This window comes from Athene noctua, chromosome 1, assembly GCF_965140245.1.
Source record: "Athene noctua chromosome 1, bAthNoc1.hap1.1, whole genome shotgun sequence".
In the NCBI taxonomy this organism is placed as follows: domain Eukaryota; kingdom Metazoa; phylum Chordata; class Aves; order Strigiformes; family Strigidae; genus Athene; species Athene noctua.
The window spans coordinates 102810496-102830110 of record NC_134037.1 but is presented as its reverse complement, the minus strand read 5'-3'; the positions used below and the strand labels follow the sequence as shown (position 1 = coordinate 102830110).

Sequence of the window (19615 nt, the reverse complement as noted above, 5' to 3'; positions counted from 1 at the left end):
GCCTACAGTAGACTCCTACTACAATATCTACCCTGTTGGCCTTCCCCCTGGTTCTAACACAAAGACACTCTACCCTGTCTTCCCTACCTTGCAGATGTTCCTGGTCTCTTTCCACATTTCATCATCTGATACCCTAAGGTTCCTTTCTTCCTAGCAAAAATGAAAAGACAGGCAAGAAAAAACAATTTAGGCATGTGTTGCTTCGCTAGCCAGAAAGAAAAATTAATCACCAGCAACAGGTGTTCAAGTCGTATAATCCCCGTGTAAATTCTAATTACACTCCATCACTTGAAACCGGAAAGTTTTCCTTTGCATTATTCATGGAAGACACATGCTTGCTTACTTGCTTTTCCCTTTTCCTTATTCAGTACAGGACAAATACAATGGAACGTCGCCATTTATCAGTTGCTTCTCAACAACGTACCTGGAAGGACTATGAGAAAGATGGACAGACAAGCAAAGTACAAATGTACACTGAACATCTCTAAGAACTCTACTTACTTATGCTGGCTACTTACTACTAATCTTTCTTTCAGAGGTTCCACACGGGCACTCTACCTACAGTCACATGGCCGGAAGCATCAGAGGCTTTCAGGACAATAGCAAATGCAGAACCATTTTGTCAAACACTGTACCAGTTCTCAAAGCCTCACAGTCAGCATTTGATGAAAATAAGTGAATGAATGCTAGGAGGTGGGGTGTACTATCCAGGTGCCACAGCCACAGGGCCACCAGTGAAAAAGGAGAGTGGGACAGTGCAAACCTACCTAGCACCAGACAAGACTAGAGGGAGTTATCCATGTGCCAATCTCAATACTTAATTTGTCCACCAAACTTCCACAGTGAGCTCACAGACCAAAAAAGGCTTGGCTTTCATGGTACAGCCAAGAGATGGTGAAGAGGAAGATCTCTGTGCCACAAAACTTTTTAAATCAATCCTGTATAAGCTTGGAATGAGCACCCAATGGTATTAAGGACAGAGCTGATTTGACCAGCTCAACTGCTGGCAGCCAGGAATTGTCAGCTTGGAAAGCCCTTCCTATTCTGAGGAGGTCAGTATGGATCTTGACCATGCACTCTGATCCTGGCAAACAAGCAGGCCTAGTCAACTAGCAAAGAAAGTAATTCGTAGGAGCCTGGCCATTGGTCAGACAATAAAATCAGCTTGAATGCATGTCAGATGATGTAAAGTCTCAGAGGCCAAAACACTACACGACTGGAAGATTTGTAGTACGATGGCAAGCACCTTCTGCCTTATATGTACACCTCAAGTAGGGAGAGAGGACAGAAAAGAAAGCACCCACTCCACACACTACAAGGAGAAGTTTGTCAGCAACATGGCTGGGCACAGGGGCACACAAGGTTAGAATAAACATGGAACTCATATGAGGAAAAAGGGAATCCAACATATTGCGGGTATAAATGGCACTAAGAGGATACTTCTCTTTTAATCACACTTACCTGTAGGCTAATTTATAACCATCAATGCTAAAACACGGGTTCCATGCAACTGTTATTTAAAAAAAGTTTATAATATCATATCAATGACAAACAAAGCTTAGAATCTAAGGTTCAAACATAACATAGAACCTTAAAAAAAAGCACCTTTTCAATTTAGTTTCCCAGTGATAACATTAAAAACCATACAGCACTGCCTCCAAGAACGCAGAAAAATTGTTTTACTTAAAAATCACTACAATACCCTGAAATAAATAGGGATTCGCAAAATTAATAGATTTTGCAACTTTATCAGTAGGCTTCTGAACTTCCAATGAGTTTCATAATTCAGAAAGAAAAACAGAGCCTATTACAGAAGGAATACAGAACACTATGTGTACCAATTTATCCATTGACAGAAAAAAATAGACAGCAATAAAGAAGTTTTTTCAAAAACAAAAAACCCCAACACCGAAACATAAAAAAGTAACATCCCCTCCAAAATGAAAAAGTAGTAATAAAAAAAAAAGCAAGAATGAAATGATTCACAGTTTAAAAAGCAGAAAATTGTTTTTAATTATAATACTGTCAAACCACACACAACACTTAATTATTCTTTTAATAAATATTTGGAAAAGATGCCTTGTGACCATAAAACTATTTTTCACGTTAACTGATAGACCTAATTCTGAAGTTAAGAGATACTAAGTACACGTTTAAAAAAAAAAAACAAACTGATTTTCCTAAAACCTTTAAGTGAATGCAATGGAAACTAAGCTCTACTCAGAGGCCAAAAAAAATTTCTTCCTACTAAGTATGTGGCTGGACAATACTACTGAACCAGTCTAACAGCTGCTGTCAAAGGAGTCTTGCAGCCCTCCTCCCACCACATATCCTTTTGAAAGCACTGAGACTCTTCTGACCTAACAGTGAGTCAATTCAAGGAACTAATCCCTGAAGAAACTATTTTTTTTAACATTAGCTTTCAGATCAGAACACAGAGATTCAACAGCAGTGCCACAGAAAGGAACATAGGACTGGCAAAAGGGACAGAAAACAGAAACGTATGTAGTCATTATATCAGCTGAGCTGTTCTGTCAAACTCCAATTTCAGTCACTGTAGCTCAGCTTTAAACCTATAAAAGTCCTCTCTTAAGCACAGGTTTGTTCCATGATCTGTCAATTACTGATTTTATTACTGATACAGGAGTTTTCAAAGAAGCTTGAGTCATTAGGATTCAACTTAAAACACATGCAGAGATTGCCAGTCCATTACATCAGTTGTTTAAAATACCCTCACAACTTTCTATTACTACTAAAGATCAAATCATTCTACAAATATCTGGACAAGGCAAAGATCAAAGTTTTTGTGGTTTTCTATCACAGCTGAACAACATTAACAACTTCCACGTAAGGCAGTGAATATTGGAAGAGCACATGTTTCCTTCTTGCAAAAAAATAAATTTCATTTTGGAATTTCACATGTATATTTATTTTACTTTTTTCATTGACAGTGTCAGCATCAAAAGATTTTGCAACAAAAAGATGCAACACTAAGGTCCAGAAAATGTAAGATTGTAACCTGAGGTAGCAGATTTCTCACCAGTACTATTCACAAACTAAGAAGTTCACTTTCACAAATCATTGCTTACCTTTCCTAATGCAGATTAACTCATGTACACCACAAGTTCGTTCTCCACCTATGTGGAAATAAATTGTTAGAAAACAGTAGCAAATAAAACGTATTTGTCTTTTTAATAAGGCTTATAAACAGTGTAAAAGAAAAAGCTGTAAAACCATGTCATTTAATAAAAATGCAAGATTGATTTAACAAGTTTTCAATTTATACATGACATCCTTTGGAGAAAACAAATGTTCCTTTGGCTTAATATTGCTAATGACAGTGCAGTTTGAAGAGTTTTACATGGAATTTACACAGATAAAACTACAAACACAAGCAAATTAACTGAAGCCATACTAATCTTTCCCACATATAAAACATAATTTCCTGTTCTGAGGGAATTACTGTCTAAAGAAAAGTTCTCAAAATATCAATATTTGTAACAATGAAATGCCAAAATAATGTTATGATTATCTTCCATGGTAAAAAAAAAGAGAAAGCCTGTTACTAAAGGCTGGGTTTACCTGGAATTTCTCCTTAAGAGATTTTTTTTTTTTAATTAAAAAAAGGCTGAATAGCATCTGAGACATTTATATGAGAATAATAAAATTTGTTTCTAGAAATATTAAGCTTTAGTTTACAGATTAACAAAAAACATTTTAATGTTAGAATTACAGCTAGTAAATAAAACACCAACATATTATATACCTAGTGAAGACAGCGAAGAAATCCACAAAGGAAACAAAATACATTTAGTCAACCATATTGAAAGAGGAAGCTGTGATACAGGGGTGGGACACGAAACAAGCTATTGCTAAGCCTTATAGAAGGAGGAGCAGACAAACTGTTGAAGAGATTCTTTTCATGGTGTCTAGAAATTATTGGAAGAGGGTTTTTTTAATTATGATTATTTTATCATTAATATGTTTACAGTATTCATGATCCTCTTATCCTTTAAATTAATATACTTTGGAATGATATGCCCCGTGGTCAAACCTTGAAATTCCAAGCCACACCAAGCTATGGCCTATCTTAACCATACCCTAACACCTGCTAAGCCTTTTTCCACTGACAACAGAAGACTGCATTTATATTAATACAGAAGCAGAAAGGAACTGCCTGCATTTTCATACCCATATCTCATGAAACTACAAAATAGTTGCAAAAACTCACAAAACATCTATTCCATATGCATTATTCACTTCTGGGCTCCAAACACTTCACAATACACTAAAACAAGATTTAGATAACAAAACTCTTTCCATCTCAAAAATGTGGAAATACATTATATAGCACTTATTACTCTACTTCATTCCATAAGAAAGGAATTATGCCTTATAATAAAGGATATTATAGTATCAGCTCATATTTAAAACTCATAATTGATAACACTAACAGATGGTGTTATAAATGTTTTAAGAAGATACCTGTATTTGTAGTTAAATTTACATTTTAAAGAAATAACTGTAGGAAATACAGGTATTAGAGGGAAAAAGGATAAAAAGGATCAGATACATGGAATAAAATGTAACTTCTAAAAGCAAATGTCTGTGAGGTATGAAGTTAAAAAGAATCCTCATTTTTTGTCAACATACTTTTTTTTTTTTCAGTCATATGAAATACAGGCCTCAAAAATACTCCTGAATAGGAAATAAAGGATCAATGAGTCTGAGGATCCCATCAGTTTTGTACAGTCATCACACTTACAAAACCCAGTTAGAACAGCAGTATAACAACTGCCTCTTTTCAGTGTGTTCTAGAAGTTGGACAATACATTTTTCATTCAGAAAACATTTTGGAAGGAAAACACAAAAAAAAACCTAAGTAAAAAAAAAAATCTGGTTTTAGGACAACAAGGTGCCTTAAAAAAAAACAAACAGTGGGAGAAGATTATAATCTTCTTTAAAGTCACTGCAGTCATCGTCATGCTACAAAAAAGAAACCAAAAGCAGCATCAATGAAAGAATAATAATTAATAGAAAAAAGATTTTTTTTTTTCATTACACAGATGCTGGACATTTGGTTAAAAATAAAGATTCACCTAGAAATGACTGAGAGAACAGTGAGTAGCATTAGATGCTAACTAACTAGGTTTGGAATTTCCATTGCTACCTATTGTTTTCCACGGAAAGGTATCTTTTTTCCAATCATTTAGACGTTAAAATATGATGGTGTTCCACTAAATAAAGCCTTTGCATTAATTCTCATGTTACTTTTTATTGACCACAAGGCTACATAATGAATTTATACAATTTAACAACAGTTCAGGATTGTCATTTTTCCCTTTTTATTTTGTTAGAAAATGCCAAATGCTATTTCTTATTAAATAGATGATTAATCTATTACTCTTTTTCCAAACTGCATTTGGATGGAAAACAACTGTCAAATACAAATACATCAAGTGACCTACATGTTTTGAAAATAAAGTTGAAGAAAGTATCTTTTAAATTTTAAATTAACCAATTTATTAACCACCGATTATTCTCAAGTGATCTGGCCAGATTCTTTTTTCCCCAGTGCTCTTCAAAACTGTGGAAACAATACACTATGGAAACCTTGCTTTTAACTCACAGATTAACAAATGAACACAAGTTTTTCTGTCTTTACAACTCCCAAGAAGTCTTTCGGCTTTGAATAACCTAGTCATTAAAAGAAACTAAACTGAAAATATTAAAACATTTTGCATGACAGCAAGATGTCAACTGCTAATTTAATATTTCAGTCTGAAAAGAGTGGTTTTGTGTCAGTTAGTCCACAAATCCCAAAGGTTCTGTGGTATGACCCTCTTAAATTTTAGCCTTTAAATGTTACTTTATGGTAATTGATTCTCATATAGTGGTAGTTCACCGTACTTTTGTAATTAATTAAAAATTAAGTTTGATTTAGATACAAATTTATTAATTCTACTGCATCCTGACTATGAACATGATCTCCTATTTAACAGCTTAAACTTTTAAGTGAGTTTGCATATAAAACCACATAATACTTTGTCCAATATGTAATCTGAGAATACAAAAAACCCACCTGGGGACATAAAGCTTTTCATAATTTCAGACAGTGGAAGTAAAATGAGAAATAATGAAAGATTAAGCCATTTCAGAATTACATATTCAACAAAACATTTGATTTTTCTTGAGTAAAAGGACCACCTAGTGGCCCTAAAATCTAAATCATTCAAACACTTAGCACAAACAGAATAGCGAGATGTTTTACAGAGTCAGCTGAAACACCTGCTGTTTAATTTTTCTCGATTTAAGACAGAGATTTTGTATACCAAGTCTCTATATGCCAAGGTGACAGTTACACCACAAAGATGAAAAGTTGTGCATCAAAGAAGATAAAAGCACCACCTGAATTTTGTATTGATTGAATTGTAAAATTTTATGTCTTTCTAAAATTAGTACAACTCAAAACTCAAAGTTCTACTATGTTTGGACTTTAGCTGAAACTCCACTACTAGGTGCTGAAAATAACTGGCAAGGAAATTTAACACAGGCATTATCATAGGATGATTTAGGTTAGGGAATGACCTCTGGCGCTCTGAGAGACTTCAGAGCAGGATCACCTTTACAGGAGGTTCCTCTGGGCCTCAACAACCAAGTTCTGCAAGGACCAAGATTTCATGACCTCTTCAGGCACCACTGGTTCCTAGGGGAAATTAGGGAAGGTGTCACCCCTCTCGCTGTGAGCACTTCTTCCTTATAGCCAGTCAGGATATCCCTTGATGTAGCTCACACCCATTGCCTCACGACCTTTCACTGTACACCTGAAGAACTCATCCCCATTTCTTAGACCCCCTTATACTGCAGCCATTTGCTATAAGAGCCCCCTTTCAGGTTTCCCCAGACTACACAAAACACATTTCCTAAGCCTCTCTTCATGTGCCATGTACTCCAGTCCCCCACCAGCTTAGCGGCACTTTGCTGGACCCTCTCTAGCTTGTCAGTCTCACTCATACTGGGTTAACACAGCTGGATACACGACAGAGGCACATGGCTGGTCTACCAGGACCCTCAGGTTCTTTTTTGCAGAGTTGCTCTTGGCCACTCTGTCCACAGCTTGTAAAGCTGCACAGGACTGTACTTTACATTTGTCCTTGTTGCAGTTCATGTGGCTCCCTTCAGTCCATATTCCTTCAGCTTGCTGAGCACCCGCCAGATAGCAGCCCTTCCCTCCAGTTTATTAACTGCTCCCCTATCTGGTATCACCCACAAACTCAGAGAGGGTGCATTCCATCCCTTCAACGAACACATCCCATGATCTCAGTTTCAGTATCAATACTGTGGTACAACTTAGGCTCTGCGTATAAAATACATTATTCTTCAGATCAGCAACAAATCCATGTTAGTAGCTGCAACAGACCATTACACTGTTATCACAGAAGTCTTTGTCATCGGGTGTAAGTTTTGGGACATACTTTTTATATGATAAATTACTTACCTGCTGTATTTTAATTAGCATTTTCGTAAGTTTGGACTACATTCAACAAACATTCATTTAACATTTTATTCAACACTAGGCAACTATTTTTTCCCTTGACAAATCCACAGAATTCCAGTGCAGAATGACAATACCATGCAGATTGAGTAGCACGAACAGGGCGAGGGGCACAGCATTCATTACAGCCCTTGAGAGCCCACCTTGTCAAAGGACAAGAGTAGCAGCTGCTGCTCACAGACAGTAATGGCAACGGACATGCATTTCAGCAGAGTTCCTTCACTCCTGTTTTGTGACCCCACGTCAGAGACAGTCATAGTCAATCTACAGATCACAGGTGAGGCTTCCCACCTGCCTTGAGCACGCAGGATCATCAAATGAGAAAGAAACAGTGCTGTGCAGCAGATGCATGAGATAGAGGTGTTACAGTGCAGACACATAAAATGAGAGACAAGTGATAAAGCCTAACACAATGTTAACATGTCTGAAGCATGCGGAAATACTAATGCTTTCACTATGAATACAAGATACTTCAGGAACCCATTCTTACGCTAAGCCATTTCATATAATATACCACAAATTTATTCTAAAAGACAACTACAATTAAAGTGTTCTGGCTTACATATACCAACAAATCCACTCCTTGGAAAATTGCCTCATACTATGAACTGAATTTAAGGAAGAATCTGGGTTTAGATGAACAAACAGCTAACTGTAAAGAAAAATAAAGCTGAAAAGTCTTTCACAGAACAGCAACTCTACAGCTGGCATCAGTATGGTATTTTTCCTTAAAAGCTTATATATACTCATTAGCCCATCCTCACCCACGGTGTAAAATCACCTCTACGTTCCTTTAGTATCCTTTTTACAATTTTAATCCACAAATGATATTGCACATGCAAAAAAAGAAATGTTTAAAGTTGAATGCTTGGGAGTAGACAAAAAGCAAACTAAAAGAAAATAATGTTTGGATTTATTAGGAAAGAGACAGCAAGTTTAAAAAAAAAAATATTTGCTCTTTTATATACTTATTATGTGCCCACATCTTGTATATTTTGTGCAGTTCTGGTCTCATCTCTGTCCTACCACCTCAAAGAATAAAATAGAAGCACAGAAGTCACAGAGAAAGGCAAAAAAAAGAAAAAAAATCAATAAAAATAGTTAAAACATAAATGGTTTCCCTATGAGAAGTGATTTAACAGACTAAGACTCTTGGACCTGAAAACAAAAAACAAAAGACAAAAACAACACATGGTGGATGTAAGCAGGTGAATAAAGAACAAATATTTACTGTCTAACCCACTAATAAGAGAAATAAATATCAGATTAAATGAGCAGCTTCAAGACCAGAAGTTTTCAAGAATAAGAGATAGAAATCAACATTCTGGTTTTATAATACAAATTCCTACTGTAAAGACTGTCTTCTCTACTAGTACCATTTAAAATGATTGCTATTAAGTAATTTCTTAGCCTAAGGTCATCTACTTGTCCTGACTTAAGAATATTTTGTTTATTTTTATCTGACCATAAAAGTATTAACAAACATTAAAACTTTTTTCACATGGAAAATATTTAACTTTGAATTATATTTGTAATCAACAGAACCAATTACACTGATCAACAAATTAGCAATCAGTGACAATTAATCAACAATAGCATAGCCATTTCTGTTTCTCAAACAAATTTTGCATCTGATCCCACCCACACTGACATAAACGGGAGCATCTCCATGGACGTACAGAAGACAAAAAGAAATGGAGATAGCACAGATTTTCTAAGCTGACTATATCATAGAGAGGTTCTCAGGGACCTTGGCCCTCCATCATGAAAATAATATTATCTCAGCTTCATTTCTATCCAGAATGACTAGATGCTTCTCTTTCCTTACTCTTGAATCAGGCTGGGAATAAGGTGAAGAAAAAATATGACCTAATGGTTAAAGCAGGTGAAAGTTTTCCAGAAAACAGAAAGACTCTTTCCTCTCTTATAGATCCCCTGCATTTTGATGGGCGGTAATATAAGCCAACATTTTTTTATCGGGTAGCAACTGTGTGTTTGCTTTTCTGCATGCCCATCTTGAACACCAAGAGTTCCAATTTACGAAAGTGCTAAGCATTAAAAATGAACAGAATTCAAGAAGAATTTCACTCTCAACACATCAACTGTTCTTATATCGAGTATGATAGTTTCATCTCAGCCCACAGGGAGCTTGTCAAAAAAAGTCTGCAGAACATTAGAGACTAGATTTATTTTTTTAAAAAAGGTAGCCCACCGTATTACCTAAAAGGCGAAAGAGATGTAATGGCTTACTTTATATCAATACATCCATAACACAACAGTGATGATGGTGTATCATAAATCCAACCAGGAAATTGATAATTTTGCACATGGCACAAGGCTTTACTGTCATCAGCAAATAATGCAGGGAATCATCCTTACATTGACAATAAAAAATTTAATACCAGGTCACAGAATAGTTTCCACAAGATAGTGAATGATTATAAAACAGCATTAAACAGATTCTGTGTGGCTGATCAAATCTGATACCCTGAGATTTGGTCCACCCCACATTTAACAAATATGTTTAAAAGTGGGCCCAAGTACAAAATACAGCTTCTCATGTTTATGCTTTATTTAATACTACTGCTGCTGCTGCTGCTCAATCCCTGCCCTGGCTGCACCAGCTTGGATTGAGAAGCACTACCTCCAGTTCAGGTCAGTGCTAACTTGAGGATCTCTATGTCATCTTACGCCCTTATAGTATACACTGCAGTGACACCTGAACACCGCAGGTAACCTGGAAGTCAAGATAAAAACTGTTCCCTAGGCCAGATTCAACCTAAGAGACACACATATGATGCTCCTACCTAAGCACTGTATGCAGCTCATTGCTCTTTTGTTTCCTTTTCTGGATTCTAGAACTTTGCAGCTGGGCATAGTTTTCATGCAACCTGTATGAATGAAGCAGTGTTCTAAATCCTCTGTCTTATATGCATAAACAAGAAGTAGGTCCGTTCAGTAATTTTTGTCTTTGTTTCCCAAGGAAATGGGGGTTATATAATTAAAGTTAGTTTCCTGCCCCATCCTTCTATTGCTTACAAATTCACTGGCTAATTTAAGCAAAAATTGACAGAAAGTTTTAAGAACTTAGTATTTTCAGGATTATATGTTTCATGAAAAATCAGAAAACATAACACAAACACAGACCCCACCAAACATGGGTACAGACAACCAGCTGATAAATCCCTGCACAGCACACACAGCTGCAGCTGCTTGCTCCCAGACAAACAGCTGGCAGATGAGGACAGAGAGGGAGAACAATCTTGTCAGAAACATCAGAGCGCTCAGGACACTTCAGAGACACTCAGGAAATGCAGGGACAAAATGAAAGGTATTCAAAAGCCTAGATAAATGACAAGGACCTTGGCATACTGCACCAGGAAGGGCAAGTGTTACAGTGGTAGAATTGGGGGAAAATATGGGAAGCCATGTTCATAAGCCTCATTACTCTAGCAATAACTAGATGACAGCAACATCCGGCAATTCTTTCTTCTCTATTAGACTCCTTTTATTTGTAAGGCTCATTGTTCTCTTTAATACTACTTCCCAGTTCTTAATCAATGCTGCCATGAGGAACATTATCATGGCAATGTTAAAGGATTCTCAGAACTAACTCTTCAACTCCCCCTCCTCCCAATCCCAGCAAACTGCCACAAGATCCCAAACCAGGGCAGCTGTAGGTGAGAGGATCTCAATCTCAGGTTGCCTACCAGTCTGCATTTACTACTGCTTTCAGTTTGGCCTTACTCTCCACCGTATTTGCCATCCTCCCCATTCTGATACTCTCTATATCAGATTAATTTACCCTTTCCCTACGAAAAAGTGGAAATATTAAGCAATAAATAACCTTGCATCTTAAAATAGAGCTCCTACTTCATATTAGCACTAATTTTGTTTTGGAATAAGAAATAAGAAGTGTAAATACAGTTCTTTAATCTCATTTAAGCCAAAACTTTTCCAGTCACATTGCCCTCTGCTCTTTCCTCACAAATGTGAGATCGCCTGACCTATGCAAACTATATACCTGATGTCTTTATAAAGAAATAAAAAAGAACATGTTTTACCATGAAATTAACTTTCTAAAGAAAAAGATGTAATTGTTTCTGCAATCACTAAATCAGGGCTTTGAATTTGGTCACATGAAAAAAAGTCTGTCAGTGATCATAACACATAAGAGTAACAAAGCATTGTCACCGACCAAAGTAACAATGGCCATTGGCCATGGCAAATGGCTCCCTGGCTCTCTATGTCACTTGATACAACAAGTCTCACTTTTACCAAAACTTTGGGCTTTAGTGTTTGAACCAGTGTAAAGCAGTATGCTGACAAAGTGACACTAGAAACAGTACTTACAGATTTTTTAAGAACAGCCAAAAGCACTTACTCATCGCAGCTAACAAATCCTATTTTAATTTGAACTTTCAAAATTCTGTGCACTCTTAACATGTCCTGCTTTGAAGGTGTTTTGAACTATTTTATATTTATTCTTCAATCAGAAGTTTATAGTCTTGTTTATTTCCCATGCCTTTACCACAAAATAAAATCAAAAAGATCTGGACAACTGCAGTCTCTTTAACACTGAGCAAAGTATTTTATCTGTTTACTTAAATGCATTTACAAATTTACTTGGACACAATGTAAATTCTGTATTTTGATATTTTAGACTAGAAGTCCTGTGGTTTGATCCTGACTTCAAGAGTTAGTATTCACCCAAATAAAAGTCTCATATTTTTATACACTGCTGACAGTACAGTTAAGGCAAGGTACTTTTGCACAAACAGGAGAGAAAGAACACCAGATGAGGAATAAAAATTGTAACAGTTACTAGCAAATCTACAGTCATCAGCTATTCAGTTGAAAACAAAGAGGATGCTGCATGCCTGCTACAGATGACAGCAGAAAAATGCATTGCATTTTCTGTCTTCGGGAAGAGTACTAAATCAAAACCTAGCAAGTCACTTTCATGATTGGATTTTTTTTTATCCTGCCTCACATTTACTGTAAACTAGGCACCCAATTTTCTCAAGAGCTTAAGTCCTGTTTTGGCAATTTCACACAAGTGTGTACAAGACAGTTGGGCTATTTCTAAAGTCTGGCCCTCATAAGATGTGTTGTATTCTTTCCAAAGGCTAGATTGCTTTATTCATTCAAGAGTTTAACTTTTAAGTAGTAATACCCTAAATCCTCTGAAAATATTAAACATGAATTTCACATTTTGTGAATACTTTCAGATCTAACAAAATCTCACAGATTTCTGGGATAATGCAGCCTAAAATGAAAACAGAAACAGATTTCAAAGGACTGATAATTTTTTTATTTTTTTTTTTTACCAAGCTTGATGTAAAAAGTCCAGACCCAGCAGAAATTTCTGCTATCTTCTTGATAATATGAAGAGGGCTTTTCAGCAGAAAAGAACCTAGTCAACTTAAAGCTGGCCAGCTCAGACTCCTGGTGTGCACAGCTTCCAAGACAGGGTGAACACGCAGCTTTGCTTGCGCAGTGCAACTTCTCCTTACAGAGGCCTGAATTACTAATTCAAGGAACCTGACAGCACAGAAGCATCCCACACGCGAAAGAAACACCAACAGTTTGGGTTTCCCCCCCTCCCCTCACTGTTTTCCTTCATTCTGTCAGTTATAACAACAGATGCTTTCAGAAAGAAACACCACGTTCGAGGCAGCAGCATACCTTAGGACCTTCTTTTGTTGGAAATAAAGTTCTGGAATTGATTTATTCTTAAAGGATTTTAAACGAGGTGTAAAATTACTCTCTCGGAATCGAGAGGGAAGGTTCCAAAACAAAGCTCAGAAGCCCTGCGTTTTAAGATGACCATCTCCCAACAAACCCAACAAGTGTCTAGTACATCTCACTCCTTTGTTGTTGTCGGTTTTAAGTGATGAAAGATCTGCGGACACAAGCTTCCATACAGCCTGTTAGCTCTCAGCAGCTGGGCAACCGGCAGAGAGCAGGGAACCTCCCTCGCCCGGGGAATCAGGAGAGACTTCAGGGCCAGGAGGGACGATTACTTTTAAAGCAGTTGGCAAAGTCTCCGCGGGAGGGGGGGACGGAGGGGACGGAGAAGGCTGCGCACGTTCCGCGACTGACATTCACAACCGGGATGCGGGTCGTTCCGAGACGCCCCCTCGCTCCAGCGCTCTCGGAGCCGGCGGCGGGCAGAGGCGGCCGAGCCGAGGCGGCCCAGCCCCAGCCCCGGCCCCGCAGCTGCCGGCCCCGGGGGCGGCCGCCCGCGCCCGCCTCCCCGCCAGAGCAAGGGCGGCTGACGGAGCTGGGAGGATGGCTGCGTCCTCCTCAGCTCCCCGCCGCGGCGCCCACAGGCGCACGCCCGGCATCCCTGGGACAGGCGGCGGAGGAGGGAGACGAAGGATGCCGGCTCCCCTGATTATTCGCCCCTGCCCGACTCCGAGGCGCAGAGACGGCAGGAGGGAGCAGCGACAGTCGCCTTTCCCCCACGCACGAAACGGCCCCTCCGTGGCAGCCCCCGCCGCCGGGCCGGGGGGAAGAGGGAGAGAGAGAGAGAGAGAGAGAGAGAGAGGGAGGGAGAGGAGGCGCCCCCCTGCCGCCCTCCTCAGCCCGGCTGCGGGCACCGCCGGGCGGGGGTGCCGCTCGGCTTCGGGGCGCGCCCCCCACCCTCACGCCACGGTGGGAGCCCTCCTTCCCCCCCCCTGCCGGGGCCGCCCCCCTCCCCGTGCCCGGGGGAGGAGAGGGAGAGGAGGGGGCTGGGGGAGGGGAGCGATTCGGGGCGAGAGGAGCCCGTTATTGGCCTACTTACCATCAATCGCCATGATCCCCGCGGTGGGCCGTACCAAGTGGAGCGCACGCAGGAGAGGCGCTGGCAGGCGCCGCGGCTGCGAGACGGGAGCGCCGGGCGGGGGCGGGGAGGGAAGGGAAGCGGGGGGCGGGCCGGGCCGGCGGAGCGTGCCGGGGCGCGTGACTCCTCCCCGCCGCCGCCGCCGCCGCCCTGCGCGCGGGCGCGCTCCCGCCCGCGCTCGCGCGGCGGCCGTTGGAAGCGGTGGGGTCTCGCCCGCCTGGCGCGCGCGCAGCCGCCCACCCGCGGGAGGGAGACGCCCCCGCCCCGCCCCGCCCCGCCCCGCCCCGCCCCGCCCCTCGGCGGCTGGTGGTGAGGGGGGCCCCGGGCACCTCCCGCCGCTGGGGAGAGGAGCCCGTCCCTTGCCGTGGTTCTGTTCCGTGGGTTTTCTTCCCAAAGCTATGGGGCGAAACAGGAAACAAACCTGATAAACCGCTCGTTTCAGCCAGGCTGGGGTTCCATAAACATCTCCAGAACTTCGGGCGGGCGGCACCTGCAGTCAAGTGCGCGCAGCTTCCTTGTGCTCGCACGGGTACGGCCCCCTAAAAACGCTGGGAAAAAAAGTATTAACTTCTGCTAAGTTAAGCAGCTGGAAGACAGGAAATGTCAGCGTTAAAATTACCCCTGCAGCCTTCCCTTGCTCCACACACATCATCACAGTGTCGCTGCACCATCACAGACTATTTCTTTTCCTCCCATTGTACCTCTTGACTGACTCGGTGCACAAGACAGATGGCATTTGAGAGTGAAATCAGGACCCTGTGGTGAATATACGTACCATAAACCTCAGGTATGGTGCCTTCCGTTTCTAATCGTAACATTCTGTAACTGTGCTGTCCAATTTCCTATAGTTTTGGGGGTGTAAAACTAAAATAACATTCTGTCATGTGGAGCCACATTCACAAGCACGCTATGTATCTTCAGAAGGGCTTGACACCTTCGAATTTATAGGAACCTTCAACAAATGCTTGAAGTTAATTTAATGCTAAAAGGGATTTGAAGATATGAGAAGGGATTAATGGATTTGCAGTACTTTACACAGGGAATTTTTTGGGTGGTGGGTGTTTTCTTGTTGAAACTTGGCTATGGCAGGCACCTTCCTGTGGCTACACCTTCTGTTCATTTCTCCTTTCCGACCCTCAGGTCCTGCCTCTGTTGCTACTCTTTCCTCTGTCCCACAGGTCCTTCTTCTCCCTTCCATGCCTTTTCCTCAGCTCCCTCACACTTGGACCAGCCTCTCTTCCCCTGGGAGTCTGCAGTTGTTGTCGCACCCACGACATCCTTCTTCTGTGCTCTCCTCCATGCCTCCCAGAAGCTCCACGCAAAAGGAGCAGCACGGTGAGCAGAGGGGACAGGGGCTCACAAGGCCCCACAGCGTTTAGCACAAGGATCCTGGGAGCCAGAGGGAAGTCTGAGCCAGACCATGCACAGCTCCTCTGACTAACAGACAAAACAGATCGGTTGGGTTATGGATTTTATATTGCGAAAGACAACAGGATGTACCTAAAACTCTTGCTGTGTAGGAAATTCCCAACTAGCATTTGGAGCTGTAAGGAAACAGAACACGTTAGTACATGCAAACAGGTTTTTTGGACACATATGGACAGGCCAAACAGGAAAATTTTCACAAGATCGTCAGGAGGAATATCTTTGGTACCACTAAAATCTTTCTGCCAAATGTTAAATCACTGTTCAAATCCAGGAAGCATTTATCTCTTTCAGCCTAGCAGCCTTCAGAAATGTTTTGTCATACGGAAAAATCAATGTGTTTTCTCAATTTAATTCTTCACCTCAGTTAGAAAAAGCAACTTAAAAGTGAGGAGTTTAAAAGCAAAGTCAGCTTGAGCAAAATGGCCACCTTGGAAAACACGAGTCCCAAATGAACAGACATTTGTCCAGACAAGAAGCAGCTGTAAAAAGGATCTTAAAAGAGAAAATGTCAGCAAAGCTTAATGGCAAATATATTTCTCTGTACTGGCACTGACATTTACCTCAGATACCCCAATGATTTTCTGTTCGTTCATGGAAAGTGTTCCAGCCCTGAAGTTTTCTGTACAATTTGTCTTGATAGCCATCTTTCTGATGGTATTACTGGATTGATCACGGGAATGAAGACTCCTGTGGGATCAAATGCATAATTAGAGTTGTTATTATTATTCTCTACCATTTTTTTTTTTTATTTCTCCCCCTGCTTTTGGCAGCATCCCCATACGAAGGAACTACCAGGCACTGATGTCAGCAAAACTTCCCAGTGCACAGACGTCCACCCATACAGAATTCCAGATTCAGTTTGAGAGATGTTTAAAAAGTCATCTAATATTTTTGGAGAGCCTCACATGTCATCACATTTCTATGATTCATGTATGCAATTAACATAGTGGGATGCAGAAGTTTGTATCATTGGACAAACTCTTTTGAAGGGGGAGGAATGAATATGTGATTGTGAATTCGTAACATTATGATTGGAACTCTTAGTCCAGGCTTTTGGTTTTCAAAACACAAAAGAAACACATACTTTCTACCAAAGTAGTGATTTGCTGTTTAGAAAAACAGTTTCAGGACATGAGGAACAAACACATTTCTACATCAACAAAGAGATGGTATGAAAAGTATCTGTGAGGAACCAAAACATGACTTTTCAGAGCTATGCTTAATCAAATCAGTTCTGTTTGTGCTTTAGTTTCACAAGCACATGTTTAAAATTTCTAAGCCTTATTCAAACATCAGACACTCCTGCCCACCAGCATAAGCGTCTCATTTTACGTTACCAGGAGGAACAAATCTTGAACAAACTTTCCAGATTCAACTATTTTTGTTTTGTTCCCATGGTATAATTGTGACAGCATAAGCTATAGCTTCATCCATTCCCTGCATGAAAGGAGCACAACTGGTCATTTTGGATGTGTCAGAGGCTTTCTCCTAAACGCAATCGACAATTCATTCCCCTGGAAGCATCTATATGTGATCCTGCAAGTCTGCCATTTGCAGAAAAGGACAGCTGCAACTGCAGCTCAACACAAGACCTTAAGTAATGGTGGTATCAGTAACGTACAAGCGTACAAACAATTCACAGGTTATCAAGAGTTTCCTACCAAAGGGAAGAACTATCACTTGCTGTGATAACAAATTTGCTGCAGCAATACAGCTAACTGACACATACAGGATAAAATTTATCCTGTAAGCCCTAAAGTTTTCAACAAACTACCTACACAAGAGAAACTTCTCCCACTGCACTGATGTGAAGCCACCTTGGCAAATAAAACTGAAAGCTGCTAGAAACTTTGGTGTGGGGGCCATAGGAAGATAAATACATTAAAGATCATGAAGGTCTCAGTTACTGGAAAAACAAGTACTGTAACAAAATATTATATTAATATATGTATGAGATACAGTATAGTTACATAGATATATAAGGCAAAATAATTCTAAGACCAAGTCTATTTAACTTATCTTAGTGCCATTGTTTATATAATTTTTTTGTGTGTGTTCATTATATAAGAATGTTTACCTTTTTTCAAGTAGAACTCTGCACTGATTTTTCTCAAAACCAGCAAATATTTCCTGTAAGATTCCCTCATAGCTCTGAGTTATCTGATCCTTGTTATAAACTGGTTCTTTGCACATCTATGCCAAACCTATTTGGATTTTCTCTTCCACCTTAGCCATAACTTTAGTATTAAAACAGATATGATTAAAGAGCCTATGCTTAATGAAGACATAGAACATATGAAAACCATAGCATATATTAATTAAAAGACTAACTGAAGGATTAGAAAACACAGGCTATCAATAACCAGAAAGGTTGAAGTCCTAGGTTAGTAATCTGCTAATTAGGATGCCAGACAGATAAGCTATCTATAATTGTCATGATGTGAACAAAATGAGTTCACAATTAAACAAACAGTGGAAGAAAGCTTCAAACAGCTGGATGTGAATTTCCCAGTGGAATGTTGCCATTTCATTCAGATGTAGGTACTTTGCAGAAACAGTGATTTCACTGAAATGCCATTGTGGAGGGGGGCGAAATTAAGAGCATATGCAAGGTCTTTCATTATAGAAAAAACTTTTAATCTCAAGGCTTTTTACTTCATAATATGTTTTGATATACTATTGACATTTAAATGAACCATCTTGATTTTATCAATATAAAATCTTTCAGTTAGAAAACGCAACCCTTTGTTGAAATTTCACTTAACGGGCTATTTCCAAGAGAGAGTGAGAGAGTGAGAGAGAGAGAGAGTGTGTGTGTGTGTGTGTGTGTGTGTGTGTGTGTGTGTGTGTGTACGTACCCCTGCACCTCTGTGTGTGTGTGTTTGTGCGTGCCCTTTCTCTGGTTGTATTTCAGTCTGGAATGAAAACATATTTTGAAAGAATAGATCAAAGCTCCCACAAAACCGAAAACCTTCTTTTTTAACCAGGAGCCTTACAAAGTCCCAGCAGGAAGAAGAATGATGTGCAGTTCTATGGTATTCTGCCCTTGCAGATTATTTGTAGGAATGCAAAAAATTCTGGCACAGCAGTGTTGAAACAAAGAGACAGACAAACTCAAAAGCTCTCACCCATAATGTTGAAGTTAAAATATGACCTCTGAAACATCTTCAAGAGATATCTCCCAAATATATTATTGCTCCAGTAGATTAAAAGATGGCTAAGAGTTATTAACGGTGCTGTGCCTTAATTGATTTGGGATCAGTTTACAACTTTCCCTAAGATTTTTTGGCAGTAGTTTTGTGAACACTGCCAATCAGATTTGCTATTTAACGTCCATCCAGATTAGTTTCTCACACAAAGCGTTGTTTATTAGGACATTAAATACCTGACCTTTCAATATTAATGTTCACATTATCAAGTTGTTGGCACTAAGTGAATAACATGTGACTCTTACTTAGCTTCTCATAGTTTTTGAAAGCTAGGAAAGACAGCCTGGGCCCTCTGACAGAAATTGTGTAGCTACATCTGGTAAGAGCGATCTACCAGATGCCCTCAAGTCTGCAGTTATTGGAAAAGGATCATAAACCTGCCTCTTAAAGCAAATGATTTGGCCAAATACCACTCGGTATGTAACTTTGTATTCATGAATGAATGATTGAGAAACTGGAAAAGAGTATTTCCAGCAGCACCTTCCTTCTGCCAAAGTTGGGACTCCACAAGGTAAAATTTCTAACTAAGATACAGTCAGAAAATGTCCTGTGAGCTAAGGCAAAAAGCAAAGATTTTTGTTCAGTTTCACGTTG

The 19615-nt window shown here is 39.9% G+C and overlaps 1 protein-coding gene across 3 annotated transcripts in view; it reads right to left on the bottom strand.

The window, feature by feature from the left end:
* The window catches only part of SYT14 (synaptotagmin 14), a 91847-nt gene extending 77428 nt beyond the window's left edge, over positions 1 to 14419 (bottom strand). For all 3 annotated transcript variants that reach the window (XM_074897145.1, XM_074897147.1, XM_074897148.1), the window contains exons 1-2: positions 14346 to 14419; positions 3090 to 3137 (exon numbers count right to left, since the gene is read on the bottom strand). In XM_074897145.1, coding sequence (XP_074753246.1) covers positions 3090 to 3137; positions 14346 to 14358 — 61 coding nt within the window. In that variant the 5' untranslated portion in view covers positions 14359 to 14419. The remainder of the gene's footprint in view (positions 1 to 3089; positions 3138 to 14345) is intronic.
* Positions 14420 to 19615: the final 5196 nt, after the last annotated feature.